At 51.3% G+C, this 15,151-nt stretch overlaps 1 protein-coding gene across 5 annotated transcripts in view; it reads right to left on the bottom strand.

Moving 5' to 3' along the window:
* The window catches only part of ACSL6 (acyl-CoA synthetase long chain family member 6), a 59,997-nt gene that overhangs the window by 27,474 nt on the left and 17,372 nt on the right, over positions 1 to 15,151 (bottom strand). For all 5 annotated transcript variants that reach the window (XM_044228090.1, XM_044228101.1, XM_044228119.1 and 2 more), the window contains 7 exons: positions 13,055 to 13,169; positions 12,293 to 12,357; positions 11,930 to 12,031; positions 11,328 to 11,427; positions 10,355 to 10,533; positions 9,299 to 9,331; positions 7,964 to 8,015 (listed from right to left, as the gene is read on the bottom strand). In XM_044228090.1, the coding sequence (XP_044084025.1) occupies positions 7,964 to 8,015; positions 9,299 to 9,331; positions 10,355 to 10,533; positions 11,328 to 11,427; positions 11,930 to 12,031; positions 12,293 to 12,357; positions 13,055 to 13,169 (646 nt within the window). The remainder of the gene's footprint in view (positions 1 to 7,963; positions 8,016 to 9,298; positions 9,332 to 10,354; positions 10,534 to 11,327; positions 11,428 to 11,929; positions 12,032 to 12,292; positions 12,358 to 13,054; positions 13,170 to 15,151) is intronic.

Raw genomic sequence — 15,151 nt, 5'->3', positions numbered from 1 at the left:
CAGCCCCTGTAATGGCCCCAGGCTCAAGCCAGCCTAGAGGAGCAGAGCACGGGGGTCAGCCCCTCCCTTGCTGGCAGAGATGGGACAGGAGGAGGATATTCTAGCTTTGTCTTGATAAGACCTTTCAGGACTGCTTGTAGTGAAACCCAGGTCTGGTAGAATGACTCAGAAGACAGGGGCTAGGTGGGGACCCAGGGCACCATAGGCTGGGGAGGAAGGCCAGCTAGTCACCATTTCATGTCAAGGGTGAATAGGACACACATCTAACCAGCCTCTTGACTCCTGGCCTTGCCTGTCACCGCCAGCAGAACACAGGGAAGCCATTTCTCCTCTCTGTTTGCTTACCTGTAAAATAGAGACAATGCCTACCTCCCAGGGCTTTCAGAAGTTCTAAGAATATAATCTATGTGCAAAAAATGTTAAATTAAGTTTCCACTAAGGCAGCAGTTACAATAACCATGAAACTCCAAAAGTGAAAGACCAGACCCTGGGCAGAATTTACCCAGGAAATATTAAATAAACCAATATGTTAAATTTGCAACCCTCACCTAGAAAGAGGTCATAAAAGGACTAAGTGACCCGAGATAAAAAAGGTATTGTAGTATATGCCACCACATTGCTCACACTGAAATGTTTAATTTTATGCTGTATGAAATTTACTTCAGTGAGGGGATGAGAGGAGGAAGAGGAGGAGGGGGAGGAAAATGAGGATAAGAAGAAGAAGAGGAAGAGGAGGAAGGAGGAGGAGGGAGGAGGAGGAGGGGGGGGAGGGGGAGGAGGAGGAGGAGGATGGGGGGGGAGGAGGAGGACCAGGAGGAGGAGGGGGAGGGGAAAGAAGAAAAAAGAAGAACAAGGGGAAGAAGAAGGAGGATGGGAGGAGGAGGAGGAGGGGAAAAAAAAAGAGGAGAAGAAGGTGAAGGAAGAGAAAAGGAACAAGAAAAATAAGAGGGAAAAGAGGAAGGGGGAGGAGGGGGACAGAAGGAGGGGGAATGAAAGGAGAGAGGAGGAAGTGGAGGTGAGGAGAGGGAGGAGGGGGAGAAATGGAGGAATGGATTTGTGAGAAGAATTTCTTTGGAAAGAACTACATAATTCCATAGCCCATCAAAGTAGGGAAGAATGCGGGGGAGGGGGTCTTCTTTCCCAACCCCAAATCCACATTAACTCAGAACTTGATCATGTTCCCTGTAGCTGAGGGTCCCGGTGAGAAGTGCAAAAAGCGTGTCTGCAAACAAATAAATCCCAGGGACTGGTTATGGAGTTTGCAGAAAGAACATTAGTCTTAGGGGGTACTGGGAATGGGGGGTTAAGAAGTCTTGTCCACTGGCCAGTTTCCTCCCACTCAGGAGGAAGCAGCCATAGGCCACAGGCCAAAGGTGGAGTGGAGGAGGGAGCAGACAACCCAGAGAACACTGCCAGCATCAAGACAACTCCCACAAGTGGTCATGATACAAAGAGCAAGTTTTAAAGGCCTGCCCCAAACTGTCTCTCCACTTCCCTTTCCCACTTCCTTTTTCTCCCTCCCCATTTTCACGTGGTGGGAGAGGGCCCAAAGCTTCATTAGCAAGTGGGAGGAGGAGGAGAAACGTCAGAGTAAGAGAAGAGAGACAGGCCACCAGGCCAGCAGCCAGCCCCAGCTGGGGAGGGAAAAAATGGCAGCAAAGTGATCAGATTCGCACTCTGGATGGACACCTGCAGTTATGAATTCAGACCGTTGGTGACTTATGACACCTATGAAATTGACATGACAGTGACCAGAAAACGCAAGAGGTGCCTGTTTTCACCCACTGAGTTCCCACTGAGTAACTTTAAAGGCATAGATGGAGTCAAAAGTCAAGTTACTCTCATAATTCTATCTTGTGTGGTCTGTGTGCTCACCTTAACTGGCACTCCGTCTGTCAGACACAGGAGTGTCTCAGTCTGACCAAGACGTATGGTGGGTGGGGTTTTAACAAGTGCTCTGGCACAAACACCCATTCTGCAAATCACAGAGGGTTTTCGGGGGTGGGGAGATGCAGAAGGTTACAGGGCTTTAATATGTAGCTGTCAAATATCTTCCTTTTTTTCAAATGAAGACCCATGGGATCTGTTTTACCTCTGGTGGTCTTTCTTTCATCCCAGCATCTTTCCTCAAACCCAAGCCCATATTAGGAACTGTTCCTGAATCATCTCCTATGTACAAATCCCACAGGATCTCTGGATCCATAGACTATTCTGGGAAATTTTCACCTGTGGATCCCCAAGTTCTGGAATTTTCCAAGGAATACCCCCAAAATACTAGGTATGAACTCAGAACTCCCACGAAATACTGTCCAATGCTATAGAACTTTAGATCTGCTAGGCTGGCTGACTTGCTCATGCCTAAAGCAACCTCAAGGTGGTTGACTGAGAATCTCAAGACCAAGTGGTCTTCATTCATGAAAATTGTTTGAAGCCTCCATTCAGTTCAGTCCACAACACACATAATGTTAGCAGTTACTCAGTTCTGCTTAGACCAACCTTTTTCCTCTCCAACACTGAGAGAAAGTTTGTACCCTTTAGAAACAAACCTTTGGCTCCATCTAGGCCTTTACTCAGCGGGGGTGGTGGGGAATTGTACTTCTGCCCCTTGATGAAAACACAGGCACCTCATGCTTTTTCTGGTTATTGTCAGGTCAGTTTCAGGGGTGTTGTAAGTCACTGATGGACTGAATGCAGAACTGCAGGTGTCTATCCAAAGTGTGAATCAGACCACTTTACTTCCACTTCTTCCCTCCCCAGCTAGGGCTGGCTGCCGGCTCGGTGGTCTGCCTCTCCTCTCTTGCTCTGGCGTTTCTCCTCCTCCTCCAACTTTCTTGCAGATATGAGTGAGGTTTTATAAACTTCTAATGAGTTACAGAATTTTAAAATATTGCCAGAGATGTTCAAATCATGTCTTCAAGTCATGCCTCCATGTGGTCCCAAAGGAAGAAGGAGAAGCACATGTTGACAACAAATCCTGGGACAGGACGCAAGGTCCGAGCTGGGAAGTGGTAGGTAAGGCTTTGGAAAGTTCTGCTTGCTTCTCTGATTCAGGACAAATGCTTGCTTCTGGTAGTATTTCCTTCAAATGTGTTATGGAGGAACAGGGAAGCATTCCTCACTAGACCTCTAGCAAAGTTCAAGAGCCAGTGTTTGCTCTGGTTCTCTCCTTTTCTGTTCCAACATCAGTGGAGGTGCTGCCTGGGCTCCAACATCTCAGCAACAGGAGACCAACTGTCCCTTTCCAACCTTCTACTCACAGCCTGGTCATCCTCCCATTTATTTTCTCTCCAGCTGCTGAAGTTAAAGAACTCTTCTTTGCAGATTCTGCAAAAGTCTTTGGACTTTAGTCAGTATTCCTTGGCTGGCCATCCACGGCTGATATGCAGAAAGGCATTTCACAGACTGAAGGTCTGCTCTGGATGGACACTGGCTCCAAGTGAGAGCAGTTACGGTGGTGGGGGCGTGGGTGGGAGGAGCTCCAGGTCTCTTCTATAAGAGTGGGTGGGAGCAGGATTGAGAGCAGCGCTGGGCCCTCTGGCTAGAGGTTCCTCTGGCGGCTTGTTTCTGCTTTCATGCAAAGGTGGGTTACAAAAGAGGCTGATAACAGAAATGCTTGGGAAGATTTATAATGCAGAGTATTCTCCCTGCTTGAGGCTCCCACACCTTCTTTAGGATTGAGCCTCACTTTCATCAGCCCCATACCCACCACTTTTAAAGTTTTTTATTTTTAAACAATCAGACTTGAGAGCTGGTAGGAATACAAGTAGTAACTCGAATAGCAGCCAGTTACTGAACACCCACCATTGTGGGCACTGTGCTAGGTGGGCATCTCATACATGGTAACTCAGTTATTTCTAAAAACAGTCTACGCTGCAAATATCAAATGGCCTCATTTACTTCTTTTAAAGATTTTTTTTTTTTTTCATTTGAGAGAGAGAGAAGGAGCAGGGAGATGGGGAAGCAGACATCCCAATGAGCAGGAAGCCCCACTCAGGCTCCATCATGGGATCAGGACCTGAGCTGAAGGTAGATGCTAAACCAACTGAGCCACTCAGGCGCCCCATGAATGGCTTCATTTAATATCCAAAGAAGTGGGGGCTTAAGACTAGTGAAGAGATTCTCCTAAAGCTGCAGAGCAGGAGTGCTGAGATGTAGTTCCATGCATATAGTCACCTAAGTCTTGAACTGAATGGTGTAAAATAAATAGGTCAAGGAGAATATTTTCCCGAGCTCCTATCTCTGAGATGCCACAGACGTAAGGCTTTGGGGCATCTTCATGCTCAGCTACAGGACTGCATATGAGTGAGCTTTCCTGGGTGTCCTCAATTAGAACAGAGGAGATGCCTCTACCCACTCTTCCTCCCTTCTCTAGGCAGGGCACATCTCTTTCCTGGAGGCACCTGGAAGCCTCCTCTCTCCTCCAGTCCAAACCAAAGCTACGGGGGCTCGGCTCCACTGAGCAGCACCTCCCTTTCTCTGTCTCTAGTGGCTCTTTCTCGATACCAAGAAACACTTGCAGGGGTTTCCAAGAATATAACAAGAACCCACCCCCTCCCAGCCTCTGCCAGCTCTACTCTTGCTCTGTTGTTCCTTCAGAGCCAATGTACGTTTTTTCCTACAGATCTCTCTTACAGCACAACATACATATATAGTAAAGTGCCCAAATCAGTATATGGTTCAACAGATTTTTTTTTTTTTCCTCAAAGTGAACTTACCTGTGCAACCAGCACCAGGTGAAGACATAGAACACCATCGGTAATCCAGGGCCCCCTTATCCTGGAAGGCAACCGTTAGCCTGACTTCTAAAAGCGTAGACTAGTGGATTATGTTTGTAACTTTAAGTCAAAGAAATCACGCACTCTTTTGTGCTTGAATTCTTTCATTCAGCATACGGTGAGGTGGAATGTTCTACTGGGGTATACCGTTCCATCACTGATGGGCACGGGACTTGTTTCCAGATTCTGACTCTCCACACAGCGAGGTCATGAATGTTCTGGTCAGGCCTTTTGGTGACGTGGCCAAGCTTCTTGAAGGAATTATCCATACCTGTTGAAGTGACATCCTCACCTCCCGTTCACTCTGCATTCCCCTACCATCAGCGTCTACGTCCAGCCTCCACTCCATGATTAGCCTTTCCCAAGAGCACCAGCAAGTGTTCCTGCAGTGGCATCCTCTATATGGCACAGCCACCAGACAACACTGACAGAGTCTGTTCTCCTCCAGCGTCTCCAGCCGCACCCGCTTAGCCTCCGTTTGAAACCCCAGCCCCTGTCACTCCTCTCCTGCCAGTGCTTCCAGGATCTAGCCCGAGACTGCTATTCCTTCACTCAGCTCTCCCTCAAAGCAACATTTTCCTCTTTGCCGCTGATCCTCAGCACACGCTGATCCCCCTCCCGAGAATGCCCTTCCTCCTGTTCTCCTCCAGCTACCAATGTTCCAGGACTCCGCAGATGCACTTCCTCTGGGAACACTTTCTGTTGTGCTCTTCCCCTCCCGCAGTGGCCGAGTGCTGCAGGCGCGCTAGGATGCAGACCCTCAGGGCAGTGACCACATGGTATCGAAGGCTAGGTGACATGAGCTGTGAGCCCATGGAGACAGGGCTCTGGCTTATCCATCCCTGTGACCTCAGCCCCCAGCACTGGTCTGATGCATACTGGGTGCTCCACAAATGTGCTGAGTCAATCTACATAAAGTAGGAAAAGAATGCTAAAAGCAAACCAGTTAAGAAAGTTATGTTTTCTTCTCTGGGAGGAGAGGGTGCATGTCCTCATAGAATACATCTTAATTATTCATGGGGCCCAATTTCCCAAACTGGGCCATATTATACCACAAATCTTCTTTTCTTGGGGAGAAGGGGGTGTCAGATTCCTGTCCAGCTAATAGTCATTTTATGAATTATGAACAACCAACCCACACACCCAGCCAGTAGCCACCCCTGAGGACGGATGAATTCCAAGCTCTCACCGCCTCCAGCGCCCTCTTGGCCTGACTATGGGCTCCAAAGCACTGGCTTATTCTACAAATTTCCACAGAGGTTTCCAACACATACCAAGAAGAAAATATTCCTAGAATGATTTCACCAGAATCACCAAATGTCAGGTTTAGATTATTATTTCTATCTTTCCCCACTGAAAGAACAGTGTGGCTCTTGATGAAGCTGGGATCCAGGATGATTGGTATGGAAGGGAAGCTGGCTTGGGACTGTGACACACCTTGCTGATGTGCTCAACAACAGGAAGGCTACCGGGGCACAGCAAGTTCAGGCGAGGGCCAAGGAAATCCAGGTACTGCCAGGTAGGGCAATGAGAGCTTTGCTCCACCCTCCAGCTCTGCCCCCAGCACTAGCGGGAGTAGGAGGCTTAGGCACTAAATCACCACTTGTTGGCCAAGCTCTGCATGTCCCACTGCCACCACCCAGTGCCTGGGCAGGACAGTTTAGCTTCCTGCAATGACTTCATGGTCTGCAAAAGTGCTAGACAGGAGGTCTGCCCTTTCCAGCCAGGTGACAGCACATTTCTGTGTTGTGAGGTTCTTTTCCAGAAACACGGCAACATCAAGTGACTCAGGAAAAGCCTAGCTGCATGCTCGAAGGGCAAGGATCCAAAGCTAAAGGCACAGTGGTCACGTGCTCGACCGGGCCGGAAAGACAGGTCACTGAAAGTTTATGTCCTGAATCTCATGACAAAGAACAATATAAACCTGAAGGGCATTTTTGAATTCTGGCTTGAAATCTAGATGTCCGCCCCTGGAGAGCAAATGCTATATTACTTCTTCTCTGACAAAAATTAGCAGTGTGGTAGAAACCCTCAAACCCGAGTTAATGGCAAAGATCCATCTTGATCCAACAAAGCCATGTTTATGGTGATCCGTCTTCATGGAGAGTCCTGCTCATGGGGCTGGTCGGACTTAGAGGCTGTGTGTGTGGAAAACGTCAGAAGCCCCAGATTCACTGCCCACCCCACCAAGAGCTATCACCAAGGCAGGCCAGTCCTCAGTCTGGAAAAAGAAGGCTAGAAACTCGTTGCCCATTCGGAGAAAAGACAAGTAACTTCCCAAGTCCATAGATGAGATGGAGCAGCAAAGGGGAAGAGTGCTGGCCTGGGGATCACAGGAGCAGGGCCCCAGTCCCCCACCTCCAGTTCCTAGTGGAGGCCCCCTGGCCAACCCCCAACACCTGCTGGCCTCACAGGCTGTGCAGAGGCCCCAGCAGCTCAGTCCCTGGGTCCACAGGGCACTGCAGACTATGATGTGCTGTGCGCATGACCATGTGCATCCTGACCCCACCCCCACGCAGCCTGCCTTGGCTGTCCCTGCTATGCAGCTATGTGCCCTCCTCTGTCAGCGCCAGGCATGTGGGTGTCATTTCTGCTTGTCCTTGTCCCCACAGCCATGCCCACAGCATACCAGCCCCACCCCACCCCACAACAGAGCCTTTGCACCGCCTTTTCACATTATATCCCCTCTCTTCTTTGGCACTTTCAAGAGCCCCCATCCCAGGTGAGAAGCTGGGCAGAGTGGTGGCAGCAAGTTTACGTGACTGGCTCAGACCCCCCAGCAAGTGGGGGAAGTGGGATTCAAACTGAGGCTCTCAGACACCAAACCCCACACTTCTTCCCCATCTCCGACACAAAGGCCAGCCAGGGGCAGGAAGCAGCGGGATGAGAGCTGCTTCTCAGGGAGGGATGAAGTGACTTGGCTACCCAGTCCTCCTCTGGCCCCAGTTTAGGTACTGGTGAGCCCCAACCCCATGCCTCTCAGACCACACTGTCCATTCATGTCCAGCCACCTGGGCTGCCTCCTACTGGGCACCGGGAGTGGCAGGAAGGGCCCAGTGTCTGGAACCAGCCATAGGACAAGGCTCAGCCCATGCCACCCAGGACACCAGAGAGCCCTGAATCCACCCCACCAAGGCTGCTAGAGGTTGCCTGTGGCCCCGGATGGTGATCTGGGCACCTCTGCTCACCTGTTGTGCCGCTTGTGAAACACACAATGGAGAGGTCGCTGGGCTTCGGGGGCTGCAGGGTGGAGAAGAGGCGTGAGTTCAAGGGACCCAGTGTGGCCAACCAGGGCCCAGGATCTCCAGGCCTCTCTACCAGCAGGCCCTTTTGTGCACACCCACCCGCCATGTGTGGGTATGGGGCCATGTGGGCCCGGGCGCATGCCCTGCACACTGCAGTCAGAAGGGCAGGCTGGCACGTCCCTGGGAAAGGAGAGGAGAGGCTGAGAAACCTTAATAGGAGCTTGGAAGTCCATCTGTCCCACTAACCTCTCACCGGCATCTGCTGCCTCCCTGACTTGAATCGGAGTTCAATTCTAGATGGGACTGGGCTGCAGTGGCCACATCTAGACCTCAGGCATGTGATCCAGTGGTCCTTCCTTCCCACTTTCTCCCAAATGTCTGTGGTTAGGCTTGGGAGCTGAACATGTGGTGCAGGAACTGAGCTTCCCACTGTGTCACCCATGTGTAACCATGACTGCTCTGCATCAGGCCCTTGTCCTTGACACAGGATACACAGTCCTGGGGTCACCAGAAGAGCTGAGCACATCTGATCACATGCAGAGGACGTGACACAAGTTCAGAATGAGGGACAAGCCAGATCCCTCCAGACAAATGGAACAGAGGATGGGCTCTGGGAGAGAACTGGCCTTGTAGAAGCAAGGGCATGCCAGGGGGTCGGAGAACAGCAGTCTAAGGCTGGTGTTTTGTGTGTGGGAGGTGGGCACCTCCCAGAGCCACCTGTGATGGCCAGCCCATGTATGAGAAAACTCAGGGCCTTGCAAGAAGAGGGGAAGGGCTGAGCTAGAGGGAGGAGTGGAGGCAAGAGGCCTTGTAAGCAAGCTGAAAACCCCTACAGGGCCCTCCCAGGGCCAGTGACTGTCACTGGTGACTCAACCCCAGGCAGTATCACTTGAGGGCAACACAGAAAAAAATCACAAAGCAAAAATGAAGAAAGACAGCTTCTGCTCTCCCCGTCTTTACAGAGTTCACTACCGTCAAAGAAAACCATGCACTGTCCCAAAGAAAATCTTCCTGGAGAACCAAGAGAGGCCAGGATTGGCTGCCCTTTTTCCCTCCTTCCTCAACACCTGACTCCTGTTCCAGGTCGCTTTCTAGATCCTCACCCACAGAAGTCCTGGCGCTTTGAGCATGCATTTCCCAAGCTGCTTAGTGTAGTTGCTAATCAGCACAGGGGTGCTACTCTGACCTCTTATCAAGCCCCTGGGGAGGGGGGTGTCTGTGAGGATCAGCTCTGCACAGCATCTTGCTCAAGAAAGACCTGCTGGCAGAGGAGCTTACCACAGGAGCCTGATGATTCTGTTGGCCACACTCCTGGAAGAGAAAGGTACCATTTTTAAATGTTCAAAAGTTCTCATCCATCAAAACAAATGAAGAAACAAAAAATCAAAACAAACTCAGCCTAGTATGCCTTGCTCTTGTGTTGAGTCTAGAGTTCAGGATTCCCTGTCCAGATGTAGCCCATGTGAGAAACCACCTGAGCAGCCTCTCCTCAAATACGCATCCAGGCCTGGGCCACCCCACACATTATAGACAAGGAGCCGAGGCCCAGGGAAAGGTGAGGCACTGTGCTCATGCACAGTGGGAAATGGCTTGAGGTGCCCATCTGGACAAGTGCTCAGGACAGAGGGGCTAGGTGGCTGGGACTTCCAGATAAAGGGTCAGGGCTGGAGGGGCAGATGGGGGCTGCCAGTGTAAATGTGGCCCCCAAAAGCCATGGAAGGGTACAAGTGCACAGGCATTACAAGCATTGTCCAGAATAGACAAGCATGCAGGAAGAGAAGTGGGGAGCCCAGGAGCCAACGTCCAGGAAGGTACGGTGGGGGTCAGCTGCTACCGAGCAGGGCATGAGGCCCTGGAGGCCAGAATGGCCTGTGTCATGCTAGCAGGCCATAAGCTGCCACTAAACCAAAACCTCGAGGAAGGTCACACACAGAAAAACTAGTTCCGCTGGCCGCTGGGAGTCTCTGCACATTTAAAGAACCTCAAAGACTCCTGGAATGTCTGTTTATAGTCCTCGAGTTCAGATGGGCTGGAGAAAAGGCAGCCCCAGAGGCTACATGAGTAATTCTGGGCAGGCTGGTACCCCTATCCCCTGTTGGTGCCTATGTCATTAACTGTGCCAGCCAACGGAGCCTGTTGCCTAGAGAATGCCCATAGGCACCCTGGTCCCAGCCCCCACCATCAGCCCTCATGAAGCCTGCCCTGTTTCAACCCTGACATGTCCTTATGACCTAAGACACCCACCCCAGGGCAGGAGAGGGGCAGATAACCAGCTGCTCTGGCTGGGTAGTCTGCCAGCTGTGGCCCAGGAACACCCCAGAAGCAGAGCCTCACCTCCACAGCCTGCATGGACTTAATGACCACCCCGCACTCCTGCCCTCTGTCTTTCAGAGCTTCCTCAAACGGTTCCATGATGATGATGAGCTTGAGCCCTGGAGTCTCCTTCCTCTCCACATGTTCCAGCAGCAGCACGGCCTTCTGAGGTTTGTCCACAACTACGGTGCTGATGTCAGCTGAAGGGAAAGTCATGCTGTGTGGGCATAGGCTGTGACCATGGGTACATGGGCCAAGCCACAGAACCACAGTCTGTGTGTGCCCGAGCTTGCGTGTAAATAAATGCATTAAGTTAGGCACGTGGGGGTGCCTGGATGGCTCAGTGGTTAAGCCTCTGCCTTCAGCTCAGGTCATGATCTTGGGGTCCTGGGATCAAGCCCCGCATCGGGCTCTCTGCTCAGTAGGGAGCCTGCTTCCCCCTTCTCCTCTGCCTGCCTCTCTGCCTACTTGTGATCTCTCTCTCTCTGTGTCAAATAAATAAATAAATAAATAAATCTTAAAAAAATAAAAAAGAAAAAAAAAGAAAGCTAGGCATGCGGGGCTGTGTGCTGTACAGAAAGGAAAACGCAGGGAGCTAGGGAGAAGCCAAGGACAAAAGGCCAGGGAATCTCCTCGAGCAGATTCCAAGCATTCCTTCACTCCAGGCTCAGGCTCCATAATCTCAGGTCTGCATGAACTATTTGCCACCCCCCCCCCCCCGCCCCTGGGCATCTGCCCCAAGCTATACTAACCCTTGGGGAATTGGAAGCCTGTGTGGGGGCTGGTGCAGAGGCTCCTTCATGATAGCCAGGCCCCATGGAAGGTGCCTTTAGGTGAAGTCCAAGTGGGGAAAGCCAACTCAAGGGCCAAAATGGAAAATGTTCTTTGAGAATGGAAGCCAAGAGCTTATCAGTGTCAGACAAGTAGTATAACATGAGAGGTGGGGATTTGGAGGGCTGGCTGCCAGTGACAAGAAGGGGATGTAGGGACTCACCTGTCCTGATGATGTAGCGGATAGCACCAGGGCCCAGGGTGTCATAGAGTGGGACCACCACCATAGAATATGTGTAGCAGGCAAGCTCTGCGATGATCCACTGTGGAAACACATGGGTCTGGGGTTGGGGGAGCCCAGAGCACATAGGAGGGCTATACGGCCCTTATGCCCAGGCAACTGGAGGACTTGTTCTGGGTCCTACTGAGAAGGCTCTGTTCTGGCCCTCTCCATGTGGCAAGGCATCTATGAAGCCAGTTGGTTGTGCCCACTTACCCACCAGCCTTTGGAATCATGCATGCCCCAGGGAATTCTGAGACTCCAAACAGCCCCAAGCCTACTTAAAGGGCTTGCATGGCCTTCTTCCTTGGGTCCTTCTTCCCACATGGCTCAGGGAACAACTATTTGTGGGGCTGGCTGATGTGGATAGACTGAGCTTGTCTGGGTTGTCCACTCATGGTTAGAGGCAAACCCAAGAGACTGAGAGGTGGCATGCACCAAGGATATCCATTTTTCCTCTTGTCCCAGATGGGAGCAGGGCTGTGTATGATACTCAAGCCCCTACTCCACTGATACCTCTAAAACCATTCAAGGCAGATGCTTACCTCTGGCCGATTTTGAGCAAAAACTCCAATAAACTGATCTGTACTTGGTTTACAATTGTGTTGGAGAAGTCCAGACCCTAGAAATTCAGCTCTGTCAGCCACCTGCACAAAGACATGGGGAAGTGATGGAAAGCAATGTTCATCAGGGAAGGGAGATCCCCAGGTGGGGATTCTTACAGGTCTGAGACCTTCCCAAGTCCCTACACAGATCGGCTGGAAGCCCTGTGAGGTAGCTGCCAGGAGTCTGGCAAACAGGCCAGACAAGGAAACAATGACTCCCTGAGACCTTGCAGGGTGCCCATGTGCCCCCCAATGCCAAGTCTACATGGGTTGACAGGGTGGGGCCTGTCCTCTGTCACTCACCTCCTGGTAGGACAGCCACTGATAAGGTTGCTTCGGCTTCCTGAAGCCAAGACAGGGTCCATTCCCTGCAGGGAGATAAGCGGGTCTCGTGTCAGAGAGGACGGTAGGGTGGGCTATCACCTGCAGCTGCTCATCAGATGCCTGAATGGCCATCCCAGGCCGTGGGGTGGCTAGTCTAGGAGTCAGGCGAACTGCCCCTTAGCTCCCTGTCTAACCTGCTGAAGCCCAAGAAGGCCTAAAGTGCACAGCATGATGTGTCCTCAGGGATCAGGGAGGCCCAGGAATGGGGAATGACACAATGCCAGTTCCCACCATGACCTGTCTGATGCAGCCCCAGGAGGACACAGAGACCTAGCCATGGGGCAGACCTAGCCATGGAAAGTTGCCTCTGTTGGACCATCTCCTTTTGCCCCCTAACCTGGCCCACCTAGACATCGCAGAGTCCCAGGTTCTGAACCGTGCCAGCCAGTGCTCTGGCAATATGAAGTTTATGAGGGGCTGCCTGTGGGAGTATAAAGTATGGGCTAAGAGCCAGCTTAAGGTCAGGGAGTCCTAAGTGCTAGAACAAAGCTGAAGTCAGCCCTTTGGCCACATACTGCAGCTACTTCTCCAGTTGGGCAGGAGAAGGACTAACAGTGGTTTTTCTCCTCTGAACCCCAGTACCACTCTCCTCCCAGGCCCCTAGTACCTGGCTTGCCCCTCCCCACATTTGTACCTGCTCATTCCCACCATAGCTCCTGCACACCCCATACCCCCTCTCACCTGAGATGCTGAGCCCACGGCGGAACACCTGGTACATGGTCCTGGCATCATCGTAATAATGGGTGAGCAACTGAGGGCCATCCCCGATCACAGATCGCCGGGCCCCACCACTGTCCTACGAGCCAAGCACAGGCCAGGGAAGCTGACTGAGGCAGGCAGAGGTATCAGGAGAGGGCACCAGGACGCACCAGGCAGTACACAGCATGGACGCCCACCAGGGCCACACAGGTGGGACTGTGACATGCTGTATGCATTCACACATGGGGCCTAGATAGAACACCTGGATGGCACACACACGACCTCCACACTTAACCTGTACGCCCCCTCACTCCAACGCAGTTGGCTCATGCACACAGGCCCAAGTATGCTGGTTTCCCATAGGTGCACGCAACACCCACAAAACATCCAGAATTCCAGTTACGATTCATATACAGCTATGGGTCACTCTGTGGGGAGTGCCAGTAGGCATCAGGTCATCCTCTGGCATCGGGATGGCCCTCATCGCCAGCTACTGCTGCTGCTGCTGCATCCCTATGTTAAGAATCATTTAGGTGCCATCCATCACTCACATAGTAGTATGAATTAGTTTGTGTACTGGCTGAAGGTACCTGTCTGGGAACACTCCTGTCCAGGACACTAGATCCTTCTACAGCACAAATTGGACCTGTGGCTCTTTACTACTGAAAACCCAAAGCAAATCCATGCTGCCTGCCTCCAGGCTCCTAGCCCATCGGGCTTTGCCCTTACTGGCCTCTCCAAACAAGTTGTAATTACAAGCCTACCAAAACAGTTAGTCTAGTGCTTTCTCTGTATCATCTTACCAAGTCTTCACCACAATCTTAGGAAGTGGGCATTCTTTTTATTACCCACTTGGCAGTTAAGGACACTGAGGCTCAGAGAGTTAAGAAACTGCCAAGGACCATATAGCTAGTAAGAAGCATGGCCAACCTTTCGGGGCTGTGGGTCACCAGAGGCCATTCTGGTCACCACCCTGCTAGACCAGGGTTACCCCCTCCACTAACCAGCCACTCCATGTGAATTATCATTTCCCAAAGCCACCAGGTGCAAGATCACATATCCACACCTTTGCACACATCATGCCTCCTGCTGGAAAAGTGCCGGAAAGATCCCTGTCCTATCTAGACCTGCATCTTCTCTGACCACACAAAACTCTGCTATGCTCATGGTTGCCGAGATGCACCCTTAAGAGCAAAACAGCAAGACGCTGAACTGTGTGTGCAGCAAGTTAGTATTCAGAAAGAGGGGCAGGGTGCTGGGGTGGCTCAGAGGGTTAATTAAGAATCTGACTCTTGATTTCGGCTCAGGTTGTGAGATTAAGCACCCTCTCCTCCCAGGCTCCATGCTCAGCACAGAGTCTGCTCAAGATTCTCTCTCCCTCTCCTTCTCCACCTCTCCTCCTCTCTCACTCTCTCTTTCTAAAATAAATAAATAAAATCTTAAAAAAAAAAAAGAGGGCATATAACTATCCATTTGCTCATGGAATGTTCCTTGGGGAGGAGAACTTGCAGGCGAGGGGAAGAAAGTAGATCTTCAGTCTACAACTTTCCCTCTTTGGAAGTGTGAATATGTTAACTAGTCAAAATGAATAAATAGGAAAAAGACAATTTTTTAAAAGGCAAAATAAATTTCATAAGCTTAAGAAAGAAAGAAATCTCACCAGTCCTTTTAGATTGAGCCTGGAATACCCTTGTCCAGGCCGGACCACTGCCCTTCTTCTCCTTGGTGGCCCTCCTGGGGGCCCATGTGCCCTGGGAAGACAGGGCCATGGGGTGGGCTCAGTTCTGAGTCCCAGCTCTAGACCAGGGGCTGACATGGGGAGACCAAGAGGGAAGTTACCTGGTGGCCCCTTGAGAACCTTAGGCTTTCTACTGAAGCACCAGGGAGCAAGGCTTCCCACCCAAGAAGCAGATAAACTAGAGATCCAGTGCAAGGCCACAGTTGGGCTCTGCCCAGGACTCATGCTCAGTTCCTAGAAAAGGCAGAGGAGCATTGTGTTGGAGACCCTGTTCGAGGCCCCTGGGGGGCTTACTGGCTCACTGCCAGGGGAAAACAAGATTCTCTGTACCATGTTGGGTC

Source organism: Neovison vison, chromosome 1, assembly GCF_020171115.1.
Source record: "Neovison vison isolate M4711 chromosome 1, ASM_NN_V1, whole genome shotgun sequence".
NCBI classification, from domain to species: Eukaryota; Metazoa; Chordata; class Mammalia; order Carnivora; family Mustelidae; genus Neogale; species Neogale vison.
Note: the sequence above shows the minus strand (reverse complement) of the source record. Positions and strands in the feature narration are given on the sequence as shown.